Source organism: Telmatherina bonti (genome assembly GCF_933228915.1).
Source record: "Telmatherina bonti genome assembly, chromosome: 9".
Classification (NCBI taxonomy): Eukaryota; Metazoa; Chordata; class Actinopteri; order Atheriniformes; family Telmatherinidae; genus Telmatherina; species Telmatherina bonti.
In genome coordinates, this window is record NC_136627.1 from 33924713 (window position 1) to 33939877 (window position 15165).

Genomic DNA, 15165 nt, shown 5'->3' on the forward strand with positions numbered 1-15165 from the left:
CAGCTGACACTGTGAAGAGACAGGATTCTCCCAGGACAGGCTGCCAGTCCAATACGGGGCTAAAACAGAGGCACACATCCCTCAGGCTGACAGCGTAACTCAACAAGCATGTTTCCACATAGTTTATCAAACATACCTTATAGAATATTATGCAGCATCAACTTACAGTAAATATGTTTCCACATCAACTGAACAATCAATAAAATGAATAAACGTTTATTACTGTCTGGTGAAAGACTTCTTCCAATGATGCACTAAAAGCTCCTCCTTTGCACTCAAGGAGATTGGAAAATATGATGGTGGATCTTGATCAGTTTCTGAGTCACAGGGCAGAACAGGAGAGCAGGAGGCAGCAGAATGGGAAGAAAGAGAGTAACATGGAACAGGAGGGGATGGAGGAATGACCTTCACACATGAGCCGAACGAGGAGAGGAAGGAGGACAAGGAGGAGGGAGAGACGGTTGGGCAGCTGTTGCCTGGCAACCAATACAAGCATAAGAACCAGGAGACACTTTGCTCCAGTTGCGGCCGGTTGGTTGACGTCATGACATGCAGACACAGCGAACAAGGTGCATCATGATCATCAACTCTGCAGGAGTGTCCTCCAACTTCTTTAGCATGCTTTTCTTGCACACAGTTACATGCTTTGATACCACCACAATGTGCACAGATGAGCTCAACTGGCTGAACCGGTGCAGCTAAGGATGCCTTGCTCAAGGGCAAATGCTGCAGAGCAAAGAGAGCTTGAATCTGGGATTTCCCAGAATCTCCGAGGACCAGTTACTTTTACAGACCATGAAATGGAACTGGTTTATCTTATATATGTTCTTAATGGAAATCTCTTTTAGCCAACAGAATTCTGTGATAAATCTTTATGTGGTGCTTATTTGGAGAAAATCCTCCTTGTGCAGGAATGATTCTCCCAGCTGGAGTCAGAGAACACAGAAATCTTCAGCACAGCGTTGTGTTTCACAAAGGATTAGAAAATGCTTCCAGAAATTAAACCTAAATCCTAAGTTAAAAGTCTTCATTTTCAGTCAGATGCCAAGTAGTTTAACTATGTGTGTTTTTCCAGGCTTTAGGAGTGTTGGGGATTTATTCTGCAGTGCAAGCAACTACTAATATTATGTATCAATACTTAATAATGTATGAGATGTCTGTAATATTGTATGAGAGACAAATAATTGGATTAAACTTTTAATTTATTATCTGCATTTATTTTGAAAACAAACCATTTTATTAAATGTTGAATCTAATATGTTTGAAAAGAAGGATTTCAGAAAACATCTTTCACTTTAACTTGATGCTTGTGGGTGTAAAAACTGCATAAAAACAACTGACTTGTTTATAGGCAAGCATACATGCAACATGCACTGAGAAACCCACACAACATAAAAACAATTACACATGAAGGACACCAGTGGGTGGACATGCTAATCTATAACAAACCGCACTGTTATAGTGATCGGAAAGTTGTTTAAACAGACAGAAAGAAGATGATTGGGTAACTTGAAGCTGACAGGAAATGTTCAGTGTGTAGGAAAAGTTAGTTTGGCTATTAAAAATATAACTTCAAGTTTATTTAATAAATAATTCCAGCTGTAAGGACTTGCACTCAGCCATTTACAAACAAACACTTAATAGTACTAACTGCTTTATTATACTGAACCATGAAAACTGTAAAGATATAATCTACTCTGTTTAATCGCTTCAGATTATTGGTTAGAGTTTTTTTTGCTATTGTAGTTATGTCTTTATAACTACAACTATATGTGTAAGTTTATCACAAAATTTTCAACTATGTCTACAATTATTTATCAGCACAGTTATATTCATAGATGTTCAGTCTTAAAAACAAATACAGAACAATGTAAATAAATAAATGATAAACAAATGAATAAAAATAAATAAATCAATGTAAACAACATTTTAGGAAAGGAAAACATCTAATTCAATCACATTCATACATATTAATAAAATGAGCTGAGCTAAAGAAAAATATTTGAAGAAAAATTATAAAATGATGAAAGATTAATTTCAAATGACCATCAGAGGTCATAAGTGCTGTTAAAATTCAGTAAAAATATTTATATCTTGACATTTCTGTTAGCAAATTACATAAAGAGGCTTTAAATGCAGATAGCTGCATCCGCTTCTTGCAGCTTATTCAAAGTACAGGCTGTAACATCCTTAACATCCTTTTCCCTGTTCAGTAGACGATCCGGGAGGTCAGAAATAAACCCTGAGAGAGAACAAGGTAACTTCCTTTACTTTCAGCTAATCACTCAACAATAATTTTAGCTACAACTTGACACTGCAGCTGAATGAGCAACTAAAGAACAGTTTGGCTGGACGTAGTAGTGTGTACAGTACTCAGAGATTGAATATCTGAAATAATAAGACTTTAATGCAGCATCACTGGGATGTTGCTTGATTATAAACATTTATTTGTATCATTCCCTCCATCACACAGACCGGAAACCTGCTAACTAAACAGTCACATGTTTGATTCTCAATCCATACATGTCCATTGTGTTCTGTCAAAACTAAATAACCTCTCGGTGTTACCTTGGCAAGTCAGCACATTCTATATCTGCCCATTAAGGCTGCTGAATATAGTACATGATCTGCTGATGCAGATTTACTTCATCATAAATTCATAAATCTGCATAAGAATTACGTTTAGCTTTAATGTCAGTTAGCCTCTCCTAGCTTCATGAACATGTCAACCATGGAAACATCATTTCTGTCTCGTGTCTTTTCATGCATTTAAGCAATCTGCTGGGAGGAAAACACGTGCACTACGGAACATGCAACGTTTAAAAAAGGTCTCAGGCAAGTGAAAAGCATGTATCAGGGTGGATTTAAAGATACCTGATGACATAAGGCGTTGCACTACATTTCTGCTGACCAGTGATGATTTTACACATCCAGCGTCCACTCAGAGGTATGAGTGAAACTGCCCACAATCAGGCTTATGCAAGCTGGGGAAACACTGGCTAATCCAGTTACATATGTACTGACTGCAGCTTTAAATAAATCTCTTTCATAGGAAACCGATCAAATCAGGATGCAGCACTTCAGTGGGGGTTTACAGTCGATCTTCCCCCATTTAAAAGGCTGTTCTTATGTTTTCTGCCTTTGTAATTGGCTTCGTTGTGTTTTAGCATGTTCAGTACTTGATTATTTCTGCAAAAACTTGTGTATATAAATAAAAATTGAGCTCTAATGGTCTTAGTGTAGCATATACTTGACTGATTTACTGCTCTCCGCCTCTGTAAATGGCCATTTTTCCCTTTAGGTGGATAGACGTGCAGTCTTACAGTCATAACATTGAAGATGGAAGTACATAAAACCATAAACAGCAAAGAATCTGAGATATAAAATATGTTTTGCTCCATCTTAAAGCAGATTTTTCTAAAGCAAAGCGAAGCTAAAGCACCAACATCAGAACCAACAGCACATATTCCACATATTCCTGATGCTGCCTCCAAAGTGGCGCAAAATGCTAAAACATAGGAAGGCGCATGTGCTTGAGTTGTATGTCTAGCAGTATGATTGCAAGAATAAAGTTTGATCAGCACTTGTTATATCTATTATTTTATTTAGAGTGCAGTTAACTAGCTGGCATCAAACACATTTCTATCAACATGAACACAGACATCTCTACATCTGTTCACCTTTCATTCTTGTCATGAGAAACTCCAGTGGAAAATAATAATATTCACTTTTATACCTGAGCTTATAAAGAATGATGCTAAATGACAAGAGAATATAAACAAACTGAGGCAACAACAGTTTTTACTGCCATCATCACATCAAATAAAATCATTTTAGATCCATGAGATTGTACTTTGTTGACTAAGAACGGTCTGTCATATCATCAAACAACATTTGATGGGTTTCTCTAATAAAACACAGAACCAAACGCCAAATATAAAACTCCTCAACAAAATGTAATATTACTCAATCACGACTCCTGTCAAGAATCACACACTTCATTAAACATTTAGCAAAGATTTCTCTGCAGTCCAGAGTTAAATCTCATCTTCTTTCAATGAGCTACAAATTCTGAGGACCTACTTGAAAAGCAGAATGACCCAGTAAAGCTCCACGCCAGAGAAATGCATCTGCAAGGCAGGAAAACGTCCTGCAGCGCTCACCTTTTCAATCTTGTCCAGCCATTCCTTATTCTGGGCCAACTCAGCCATGAAAGCCTGGTGCTTCAGCCATTTCTTGTGAAGCTTCTGGGTCTCGTCTCTGCTGCTGTCCCTCGCCATCAGCATCTTCTCATACACCCAGTCCCCCAGCTGACAGAGAAAGGCAGGGAGGCTTGTTATTGTTGGACAAATACTGTACAAAGCTGTTGCTGTTGGGTTCAGAAAGTGACTCTAAAACATTAAGATGCACAAATACAGACTCTCACACCTCAATGTGGAAGCATTATCTACATTTATGTACATTTACACGATCATAATTCAAATATGTGCTCTAAGTATAACTTATGCGAAAAAACTAAAACATAAGAGTTTTATGTTGATAATCAGACAACATATATATATATGTATATATATATATATATATATATATATATATATATATATATATATATATATATATATATGTGTGTGTGTGTGTGTGTGTGTGTGTGTGTGTGTGTGTGTGTGTGTGTGTATATACACAGTGGGAAATACAAGGTCAAACACACAGATTTTAATGGTTATGATGACGCACAACAGTCACATGTAGACAGACACACGTGTACCAACAAGCATGGCACCAGATATTCACATGTACACATAACATACTGCATCCACTACCTCCACACACACCCACACACCGAGCAACCCCGACACAAACACTCCTCCACTTGCCATCAGAGTAAATTCTGCATCTTTTCCACGCCAGTCGCCTGTGTGAAGCAAGCACACGCCAAAACATTTCACGCCTGCGCTATGAGGGGCACCAAAATATATTTAGGTCAGCGTCAGCACCCTCCTTCACCAACATAACCGTGCCTGCATGCAGTTTCTCCACCTGCACCTCCATCCCCCTTCTCCCAACCCAAACAGTGGAGTTAATGACTCATTTACCGGCTGAATTTAATGGGAGCCCGCGGGGTTGTGGCAGCTGCACGCTGCCGCTGATGTCCGCATCCTCGCTTATCTGCCGTCACACACATGCAAAGATGCTCTTCACCGCAGAGCCAGAAGGGGAGGAAATTAGAAGAAAAGAGGGAAAACAAAAAAAGATACGACTTTTGGAGAGCCAAGCGGGAGCCAGGGATGCAAAGGTGAAAGGAAAATATCAGGCCGAAAGGTAAATAACAATACTGGAGGGAAGAGACAGACTGAGGACTTCAGAGTGAGGCTGCGCTCGCCGCTCTCCTCTTCCCTTCCTCGGTCTGTTGCTGAGGATTCACTGTAAGCTCAACCAGGAGAGGAAGGAGGGGCGTGGGTGGACCAGTGACGAGTGCGAGGGAGAGAAGGCTAAGAGAGGAGGAAGAAAAAAATCCTTCTGCCCAAAACAATAAAATGGCAGGCAGCCCAGCCGGTGCACAGCTTCCCTCCCCTGCCTCGCACCTTCAATGACTGAACATGCCCAGCTGATTGGAGCAGAGATGGAGAGGGGGAGGAAGAGAAGGAAAAGGAGGAGCGAAAGCCTCTTTGACTGGGATTTTTGGGGGGCAGGGATGTAGGCAACGCCTACAGGCTCACCGGTCATGGCTAATGATGCTGAGCTGAGGAGGGTGGAGGGGGAGGTCGGCTTTAAATGCTGCCAAAGCAGGAGTACGGAAGAATGTGAGGAGATGAAAGACTTCAAAAACAAATGATTTTCTCTCTTTGTTTTACAAGCTTTCTTCTTCTTAAAGACCAGCTGAAAACTCGCCTACATCTGTTTCTGCTTCATCTTTCCCCTCCTGCTCCCGTCCTCTCTGCAGCAGCACCCGGCAGCGGCGCTCTGTCTCCAGCTCGCCTGATGCTGCTGCAGTGGTGAAGCAGAGAGAGAAGAGAGAGAGAACAGCAGAGGTTTGGACGGTTCACAGTGAGACGAGACGAGCTGGATAGAACGGCAATTTATCCCGCAGGACGGATGTGCAGTTTGACAGATTTCTGTCCTTTTATAGATCAGGGCTGGATTTCAGGGAAGCACTCGTAATGAGGAGTAAACACGTCTCACACGGTGAAAAGCAGACATGTAAGAGCGTCACACGTAAAGATTACACACATATGGCCGGGCTTCATGACTGCTGAGGTCATGGAGGTTCACAGTCTTCATGCCGCCCCCAAGACTGGAAATGAATGAGGGGAGAGGAGGCGGAGCGAGGAGGCGCGCGTGGCTGGATGAATGAGAATGAACAGCGATGTGGAGGAGCAGAATCTGCTCTCTTCTTAAACCTAGATCATGTTTCAGTTCATTTTTGTCCTGAAAAAAGAATTTTTAAAATAAATAGATGCTTTATTTTTTTCAGGCTTTTCCTCGCAGAATCTAAAACTGTATTTATAAGCTTTAACTCGACTAACAGCGTGATGTCTTGCCATCATTTGGTTTGTTTGCTACACACCTGAGTCCCAGTTCAGCCACTTCTCTGTCCTCCTAAAGCCTCTTATTCATTTATCCATTCAATGTGTGTGTCCAGCCCTCCCGTCATGCCTCTTCACATGGAGAAATAGTCCTTTAACCTTATTGTCCCCCGAGTCTCACGGCACACATCAAAACAATTGTTTTTATTTAGAAACAACTCCATGTCACTTTAGTTGGCTGAGTCTACTTTAGTTTTTAATGCTAACAATCATCTGAATTTTTCTTTTTTTTGCCCTTGACTTTCTGAAACCATTTGCCTTTTAAAAAGACTATAAAAAGATCAAATCAGCTCATGGTTACAGGGAGAAAAGAAAAGAACCACAGAGGCTCCTGGAGGACAAAATGTGTTGGGTGGCACATGTTATTGATGCAAACAGACGCAAAGAAAACATAAAACTATTCTGTCTGGGATAAAATATCAAGGTCAGAACTGTTAGTATACCCAACCACCGCATGCCCAGATAATAATCCACTTCAGGTTCCACAGAGGCAGCCAGATTTACGGCAACTGAAGAACGAATAAAATGAATAATCTGTGAATCTTTTTTCTGCTATTAAACTTAAACTTATATGAATGATAATGAGACTTTTCTTTAAAAATGTTGTTACCCTACCAATAACCAATATCTGAATGAATATAGAAATTATTGAGTTTTTTATATGCATCTTGGCTATTTTACAAATTTCATTGAAATTTATGGATATCACTTAATTCTAAAATAAAATAACACAAAAAGCCTGTTCCCTTTCTGACATTTAAGACACCACATGCTTTATCTTTATCTTCCTCTGTGACTGACAGATATATTCAATCATTAACTTTTTAGGCAGCTTTGAAAAAACTGTAAAAGACCCTCAAAAACAGTTATTTAGTGATGAATGTGTATATGATAATGCTTGCACTCCTTGCTTGCACCATCTTTTGTATTGTGTTCCTACACTTTAACACCAGTTCTCTTTGCTCTTCTGTGCTTCTGTGGCAAATACACTCCCGAAAAATCTATCAAAAGTTTTTTTTTCCATATGTATTTTAAAATTTTACAGAAGAAACATAAATGGAAACAATTCAATGTGGGAAAACCTCCTCAGATTAGCAAATGGAATTTTAAAACTTTATTTATGTGCTCTTCAGGGTTTATATACATACGTATATATATATATATATATATATATATATATATATAAATTAATTAATTTAATCTAAATTTAATCTAAAAACTCACAAAGTGAGAACAACACTAAGGGGATTTTGTGTTTCAATACAGGGAGTAAAGTTATGGAATAGGTTAGCACAAGGGCTGACGCAATGTCCAAATATCATACCATTTTAAAAATTGTATAAAAACATGATATTCACCAGGTACAGGGTTGCAGAAGAGATTTAATCTTCAGTAAGAGTCACTAAACGCGCTTTATTCTTTTCTTTAAATCTGTATCCTTATATATAGATATAAGAACATTTCTGAATTTGGAAATATTGTTTAATGCACATGTGTGTCTGGGTATATGAATATGCACAGTTTATGTATGTGTGTATAATATGTGTATATATGTGTGTATATATATATATATATATATATATATATATATATATATATATATATATATATATATGTGTGTATACGTGTTCTCTAGAATCATATTGAATTCTATGTATTTGAACAAAGGAAGAGTTGTGCTATATCATGAGCTGATGGCAAGGGGTGGGGTTTAATAATAATACTTTTACCCACTCCTTTTAGAGTATGTCTGGTTTTGTTTTTTTGTTTTTTCTTTATTACTTTTTTTGTGGCATGTCCTTTATTGGTAATATAACAAAATAAACTTAAATCAACCAATCAAATGGAATAGCTTGGCCTTTGGAGCACATACACACCCACTCTCACTTCACTTGATTGATAACTTTGTTTTAAATATCTGTTCAGCAAAAACGAAACTAATTTTCTGAGAAAAAAAGAAGCTATGAGACTTGTCTCACACTGGACCAAGGAGGATATATAAACTGTAGTTTTTAGATTGCTGATAACAGAAACATCTGAACAGGGTGTTGACATGTTTGTGGATAGCGAGCAGCAGTGAATAGCAGGAGACACAAGAGTGCAGTCTTGCCTGAACAGGGTAACACACCCTGCCAGCTGAGAGCTCAGGTTCCAGAAAACTGACGCAGTCTCACACACCCACTATGCAACACACACACACACACACAATCATATACAAACATAAAGAATAAAAGACTCCTCATGCGTGTAATTCTTCTGATCTGCCCAAAAAGAAAGGCAGATACATTCAGTTTGGTTGATGCACACTCGTGTACACGCGCACACACCCTCGTGTACGCAGTGAGATACACTCTTCCTCCTTTGAATTAGTGATGAGCTACTGTGCTGCTGAATTATTCAAGACAGCCAAAGAGAGAAAGTTGCTGAAACTAAACAAGGTTTTAGCCCAGAGAAGTCAATGACTCTGCAGGCTGAGAGAGCGAAAGCTGCAGGGCAGAGCAGAGGTGAGCTGCGTGCCGCGCACTGGACACGCATCGGTGACACAGAAAAAGTAACATTATGATTAAAACGATTGGATAAAAGATCCAGTTTTAGCTTTTCCTGTGTACTAGCACGGTCTAACTTTGATTACAGAGTAGAAATAAAACTGATATCACTACATAACATATCAATTTAGTGCTAAAGTGGTAAAAACATAAAGTTATTCTCAAGCTTACACACAAAAATTGTCATACTGTGAAGAAAAATGATTCTCTGTTAGATAGAAGTCAGTCAGCTTTATATTGTAACATCATAAGCAACGTTGATGTGCATGGAGCTGTGTGGTCCGTCTTTCAGCAGGGTGCGTCCTTCACCACTTTGAGACCAGCTACTTCCAGTTTTCCTTGTAGGAACTATAACCGGTATAAAATTATTTTAACTTTATTCACTTTAATATTTCTAATTTTGTTGTTATCTCATTTTAAACTATAGAAATGATGTAGAAGTTTAGCATCATCAGGAAATAAAAGAAAGTTAAATAATCCAGGTCCCTGGATAGGGGTCTTTGTCTAAAATCTACCAAAAGGAGACACAGTGCATCGCCAAGGTCCCAAAAAAAGACCAAATCACAGACATAAAGAGCGCAGAAGATGGGAAAATGCTTTGTTTGCTTAGAGGATAGACTTCTTGTTTTTTTGGTGTTAATAATCCCTTTGTTTCTCTACTGGAAAAAACATAAATAAATCAAATTCTTCACTGCCGTACATATGCTAGTTAACTAGAACAGAAAGAGCTACCTAGCTAGAGTGGGAAAAGGAGGAAGAAAACAAAAATCTTTCTCTTTCCTTGCTTTTAAGCTACCTGTTAAATCCCATCCTGTCTCAACGTTAGCATCCTACCTCATGACAGTCCTGAAGAAACGTCTGAAGTTCCCACTGGTCATTCAGCTTTTCCAGCCACTGCTGGGCCAGCTCCCGGTTCTGGTTTCCCCTGAGACAGCAAGGGAATGATGGTTCAGTTATAAAGTACAATATCTTTAACTCTGATAAGATGTTGTACAAGTTAATGGTGTTTTCTGACTAAATTTGGCTTCAGAACAACGATTATAGAAACATGAATATGAGCAAAGACTCTCCTGTTCTCTTTATTGCTACAAATCAGAGAACGCACATCGGTGCCGACTTTTAAAACTAAAGACCCATTTTTATTATCAGGCATTTTATCCAGTTTGAGATTCTGCTTTTTATTCTCTCTTATGTACTACTTTATTGTTTTTGTTTTAATGTTTTTATTTCTTTTACTTTTGATTGCTTTTATTGTTTTATCTTTTATTCCTTTAACTTCTATTGTTATAATCTCACTGCATGTCTTTAATGTTCAGCCCTTTGTTGCAGCTGGCGTTGTATGAAAGTGCTATATAAATAAAGTTGAGTTGAGACAAGATGAGCTGGAAAAGCATGTTCTCAGAAAACACACCACTAACGGTAAACACTGGTTAAGTACATGTAAAGACTGTGTAATACTTTCATCAGTACAAGTACAACACTATCCTTTGTTTACTGAAGACATTAAGCTAAAATATTTTGAAGTTTCACTCGCAAAAATGTTACAAATATAGAATTTAATTTCATATAAATACACAAATATATTCAACAAACATAAAAACAAACTAATGATGAAAAAAATCTAATGAATTAAGTTTCACGTTGTTCATTTATCAGTTTCTATGAGAGAAAAACAAACACGCAGAGTGTTAATTCATGCTAATTTGATACAAAAACCATATGGATGCTCCTCCCCCACATCCCTGTTCACAGAGAACACACCACGTCTGCCATCACACTGATTTCATGGTCAGGTGTCAGTTCTGATCAGGATCTCCTCTTTGTCTTTTGTTTCTCTCATACTTGTGAGGCTCGATGTCTTCAACGCTTCACTGCTATTTTTTTTCTCCTTTGTTGCTGTAATATTGTGTTTGGACAGCTGCTATAATCAGCTCACAGCTGGGACACTGGGAAAACCATCTCATCTTAAATAAAAAGCTCCGATATTTAATAATATCAGACTCTTCCAGCCTGTAAGGGTCAGAAAAGGTCCATGAGCAATAAGCCTCATATGTTGTATCAAATGCTCTTCTAACTTGTGTCCATACATTACATATATGTATGGTTTTTCTGTACATGTTCATATATCTCTAATACAATATCCCTTCAATGTGTGTATAGCTTTATGTTTGTATACATATTTACTATACACTTGTACATATATCAATTTACTTAAATTTCTAAACTACATTAACACACATATTCATTATATTCATTATATACTATATAATAAACATGAAATGCACATATTCATGTTTACAGCCAGTGTGGAAATGAAAGTGCAATATTCCTGATGCCTCTTTAAGGTGTGGACATATATTCCTGTATATGTCTTTTATTACACCTTTTATTTTGTTCATATTGTATTTTATTATGATTGAATTTTACTTTATTAGATTTTTATATCATTATTAAATTTTCTTACTAACACTAAAGGATCTGCCCCTTATATTTTTAATGTGCAGTACTGCATGGCAACAATAACAATAAAGATTCTGATTCTGAATAAAGGTTATGAAAAACTTGCCATTTTAAAACTTACTTCAGGTACATACAGTTGTAAGATGTGTATTTGTACTCATAACAGCTTTTTACTGAGCACTAACCTCTTAAAACCTGACCAGAAAGATAATGGGCAGACAGTTCTATCTTTTTTATGTACTTATCGGCCCCATTAACAAATTGTAAACTAAATAAACAGATTAATAATTCTTATTTGGGTTTGGTTTCCTCCACCAAAGCAAAGGTAACATAGTCAGCTTTGCTCTGTGTTTTTGTCAGAAACATAACTCAAAAAGGTTTGGATAAATTTAGATGATTTTTTTTAGGGAATCTGAGAAATGGAATGAGGAAAAAGTAATCAGATTTTAGGAGTAATCCAGATCACCACCTGGATCCTTTACTATAGGAATATAGAAATAATGTTGCATTTAGAGCAAAGGTGCCTAGGGTTGGTCCTCGAGGGCCGCTGTCCTGCAGGACTTCGATGCATACCTGCTTCAACACACCTGGCTTACATTGATTAAATTGATCCAGCAGCCTGTGAGGCTCTGCACAATGACTGATTAGAGTCAGCTGTGCTGGAGTAGGGAAACATAGACAACCTGCAGGACTGTGGCCCTAGAGGACCAGAGCTGGACATAATAAGACGTAAGAGCTTCTAGCTAAAAAAATAATGTAGAGAAATACTGGCAAAAAGCTCTCTGAGTGCCTCTGGCTCAATGTCAGAGTTATTTTTGCTGTGCAAAAGGTATCAGTCAGGGGGTAGAGGACAGCATGAGGTTGTTACCAACAAGGTTTTAAATAAAGTTTTCACTATGAGGTGATGTAACAGCTCTCTGAATATGTTGCACAATAGCTTAAAAACCTGCTTGTATACCTGTTAGCGAGGCTGTCGATACGTTCTCTGATGCGTTCAGAGTAGATGTTGTTCTGGCTGATCAGGCTTTCTCCTGCCTCTATCACAGCTTTGATCCGGTGCAGGTTCAGCTCCATGGTGGTGGTGAAGTCTTTGTGTTTCTTTATGGCTGCTTCCACTGTTTCCACTGTGGTGGGCAGCTCCACGTGAGCAAGGGCCGACTCCTGGAACACAAAGATGGGAGCCTTGAAGAGACTTTTCTGCTTCAAATGATAATCCATAACAAGCACAGCATCATGTGAAGCTTTCACAACACAGAAAATAAAAGAAGTGCTTCAAGATTCTTGTGATTCTTGGAATTTACGACCAGGAATCAGTCAGAAAAATACAGATGGGAAGGACATAAATCAGGCTATACAGCTGCCTCACCATTTTTAATACTTTAATAAGAATAAAAAATGTTGACAGTTATTAAAGAAAATTATTCTGCTGTCACATAATTGGCCACAAAGCCAGGAGAGACCGCTGACCTGTCTAAACCAAATCTAAAAGATCTAAAAGATCACCTGATGGCAAAAAAATGTCCCTGCCCTGCAAAAACTGAAATCTAAGTAAGATTAAAAATCTTAAATTGAGTACACATATGCTTATTTTTTTAAAGGTTAGATAATTCTTAGTTTTTATGCCAGAGAATTCCTCTTGTTTTAAAAGTATTTTTACTTGTTTTGGGAAGTCTTGACAAGCCAAATTTTCTTGTTCTGTTGGCAGATAATTTATCTTATTTTAAGCAACATTTACCTAGTTTTTGTATATTTTTTTCTTGTTTTTTAAGGCTGAGTTTTTGCACTGTAGAGATGCAAATGTGCAAAAATAAAGTAAAAAGATCTAAAAAAGGAAAACTGTGCTCAGAGAAACTTACACAAATCCATTAATACAAGCACAGAATTTCAAAACAGACATATTAATACATATTACAGCTTTAAAAGTCTCATAAACCTCGAGAAGCCAAATTCTAGAAGAGGAATCATGAGAAGCTGCAGCAACACATTCTTTTCACAAATTTCTTTCAGCAGATCTATAAATTAACATCCAGTCGATACCATAAGAAGAGTTTAAAACCAGAGTTAATATAATTTACTTTTTTACTTACTTTAGTAAGCTATAATAGACTCTTAATACGACATTTAATAGACACCCCTATTTTATATATAAATACACACTATTTTTGGATGGTGGTGTCTATCCATCTGACTTTAGAACACCTCTGATGTTTTAGCATCACTACAACTTGCACTATAGAGCAGATGCTCCCTCTGATATCATCGTTTGCTGCTGAATAATGACAAGAAATATCTCTTCTATTGCATCATAAGTCCTGCTGTAGCTGACTGTGCTGAACAGCAGGCAATCAGAAAATACTGAACATCCAACACTAAGGCTTTAATACGTGGAGCCCCTCTGCCTCACGTGGAAGCAAGCAGGCGTGAAAAAGCTGGAGGCTTTTATTTCCTATTAGACTGATAAGTTACATGTCGCCATGTTAACCAGGAGACCCAGGAGGGGATTTCCTGTTGTTGAGCATCGTTGTGTCTCACCTGGTTGTTCAGAAAGGATTCTGCCTGTTTGACGTCTCGTAGGAACAGATGAAAAATGTGAGCCTGCACCAGAACTTCCCTCCTACTTTCCCACATCTCGAGGAGCTTGTTCCAGCCCACATCCAGCTTCTGGAGCCACTGCTGCAGGGCGGCCTGAGGCAGAGGAGCCTCCTCGGACTCTAGCAGCTCATTCATGGCTTGTAGGCGCTCGTAGTCTTCTTCATACCTGCATCGCCCACATCAGAGACAGCAGTAGTTATGTTCTGGTGAACTGATGTGTTTTTATAGAAAGGCAATAAATAAAAGCAAAAAGAGTGGAAGAAATGTGTTCATCTTAAGGTACCTACCGTCCAATCTCCTCCTTAAGAGCAGCATGTTTGTTGATGAGTTTCTCTGCCTCTTCCAGATCGTTGGGCAGCTGGTCTGAAGCAGCCGCCGTCTGCGTCTGGACCAGCCAGGTGAGGAACGAGTCCAGGTCCTGAAGGGCAAAGAGATGAACATGAGCTACTGCTTTATTTAAGAGTCTAAGATGTGGAAACTAATTCCATCTCTTATCTGTGTATAAATGTCACTTGTATTATTGTATTATTGTATTTACCAGTGTGACAACCTGTTTCTGCACCCTTTCAATGTCTGTTTCTTGATACATAATTAGGATTTCTGCTTCCATGCAACATCAAAAAGTATGAAACACCCCGAGTCTTCATGGGTTGCTGATCAATACAGGTACCAACATTTCAGAGTTTCAGCCAGGAATGAAAAATGCCTCGTCTTTTCACAGTGATGGCTGAGGGTGGTCTAACTCATGTCACATAAAAGTGAAAAATACTTTTATCGACTCATCAGTATGAGTCGATAAAAGTGGATTTGTGTCTGATGTGTACCTGAATGAAGCTCTGCAGCCTGCTTGCTACCATCAGTGAGTCTTCACATCCCTGCAGGGTCCGCTTCAGCTCCTCCCACTCGACACTGATGCCATCAAACGGCACCAGAATCTCCATGGCTTGACCCGGGTGAGCCGTGGCAAGATGCTCCGCCTCCTC

At 38.5% G+C, this 15165-nt stretch overlaps 1 protein-coding gene across 1 annotated transcript in view; it reads right to left on the reverse strand.

The window, feature by feature from the left end:
• Nucleotides 1–15165, reverse strand: part of sptbn4b (spectrin, beta, non-erythrocytic 4b) — a gene marked incomplete at both ends in the record, with an annotated part of 63626 nt that overhangs the window by 30993 nt on the left and 17468 nt on the right. Inside the window, 6 exons of the mRNA XM_079245866.1 lie at nt 4164–4310; nt 9965–10055; nt 12549–12751; nt 14123–14348; nt 14470–14600; nt 15007–15165. Of these exons, the coding sequence (XP_079101992.1) occupies nt 4164–4310; nt 9965–10055; nt 12549–12751; nt 14123–14348; nt 14470–14600; nt 15007–15165 (957 nt within the window). The remainder of the gene's footprint in view (nt 1–4163; nt 4311–9964; nt 10056–12548; nt 12752–14122; nt 14349–14469; nt 14601–15006) is intronic.